We start from the raw sequence: 1,559 nt of genomic DNA, 5'->3' as shown, positions 1-1,559 counted from the left end.
ATATTCAATAAATAAAATCATCCTATATTAAATCAATTTTTTAACATAAAAGTTAAAAGACCTTTGTCCGTCTTTATTTAGCTAACATACTTTGAGTCTTTGATCAATACTAAATTTCTTTGTACGTATTTGATTGATTTTTTATTTTATTTTTTTATAATGAGTAGTCGATAGTTAAATCCAAAGTAAGGTAAATAAGAGTTACTCGTAAATGAGAAAGAACTACACTAATATAGTGTATCAATTAAATAAAGACAGTATGATAAAGCGTGTTAACTAAATAAAAAATGTGGGGTAAATATATAGAGGAGAGAGTCCCATCATCCATGCAAGTGCATTAACCAAAATAGTGCATATGAAAGTTTTAAGTTTTAACCAACTCACATACCACAAGCTTGAACAACACCTAAAAAAGGTCACTTTCTTCTTTATCACAAGGTCACCTCCTTCCCACTTCTTCTTCCTACTATATATATATAGCTTCACATTAGCTTTTCAATAAGTATTAACTTACAAAAAACATCTATCCCTATAAAACAATCATTCAAAATGTATCATTATAAAACCAAAATCGCCATCTTACACATGCTCTTCTTCATGCTTGTTACAACATCTCTAGCACGCTATAACAGCTTCGGCGAAAGCCGAGGTCGGAGAATAGAGTCGACGGCGACGACAACAACATCGGGCACAGTTTCATCACCCTTAGCAGAAGTTAACAAAGGCAATGAGGATACACCAACGGGCGCCACGGGGTCAGCCCACGGCCCGAATTGGGATTATGGATGGGGTTGGGGGGCCGGGCCTAGAAGCGGGTGGGGATACGGATATGGTTCAAGCCATTCCCCTACAAGTTTCGGACGGGGTTACGGGTTTGGGTATGGGTCCGGGTCAGGGTCGGGGTCGGGCTCCGGGTCAGGGTACGGGTATGGGTCAGGAGGCAGTGGTGGTGCCGGCGGGTATGGGTATGGAGCTGGTGGAGCTCATGGAGGGAGTGGTGGAGGAGGTAGCTTTGTGAGTTCTCCAAATCATGGTTAATTATATCATTTAAATGCTGGATTATTTCAGCTGGTATTATATGGATAATAGTATAATATTTGGTATTAACTAATTTAAGAGTATGTTTTTTTTTTTTTACACCTTTTTATAGTATGCATGTGCAGTAGTGTTGGACTGTTGGCGGGTGTGGGATCAGTGGATTTATACAGTTTATGTGTATGTACTAAGTGGAGATCATTAGTGGTAAAATAGAAGTAGAGTATGTAATGCCATATATATTGTAACTAGTTTTTGTCCCGAAAAATGTCCCGTGTCATTGTAATAATGAGAGTTTTTTTTTTTTTTTTTTTTTTTTTTTTTGTAATATGAGAATATAATTGTTAACTTGATATAGTTGTTGGATATTTACATTTGAGACTAGTTATATGTATCATGATTAGATGAAAACTAAACATATTCCAAACCGTATGAACGATGTAGTGTAGCATAGAGGTTCTAATTACTCATTTTGCAAGTTGTATTGAATTCATATCTTATCTACTATTATACTCTTATAGTGT

General features: G+C 36.3%; 1 protein-coding gene across 1 annotated transcript; it reads left to right on the top strand.

Annotated features, from left to right (window-relative positions):
• The first annotated feature begins 348 nt into the window (after positions 1-348).
• On the top strand, positions 349-1,345 carry LOC110704333 (putative glycine-rich cell wall structural protein 1). The gene has a single exon (XM_021882123.1). It carries the CDS (start codon positions 550-552, stop codon positions 1,036-1,038), a length of 489 nt encoding a protein of 162 aa, XP_021737815.1. The 5' UTR covers positions 349-549; the 3' UTR covers positions 1,039-1,345.
• Positions 1,346-1,559: the final 214 nt, after the last annotated feature.

This window comes from Chenopodium quinoa, unplaced genomic scaffold (assembly GCF_001683475.1).
Source record: "Chenopodium quinoa cultivar QQ74 unplaced genomic scaffold, ASM168347v1, whole genome shotgun sequence".
NCBI classification, from domain to species: domain Eukaryota; kingdom Viridiplantae; phylum Streptophyta; class Magnoliopsida; order Caryophyllales; family Amaranthaceae; genus Chenopodium; species Chenopodium quinoa.
Note: the sequence above shows the minus strand (reverse complement) of the source record. Positions and strands in the feature narration are given on the sequence as shown.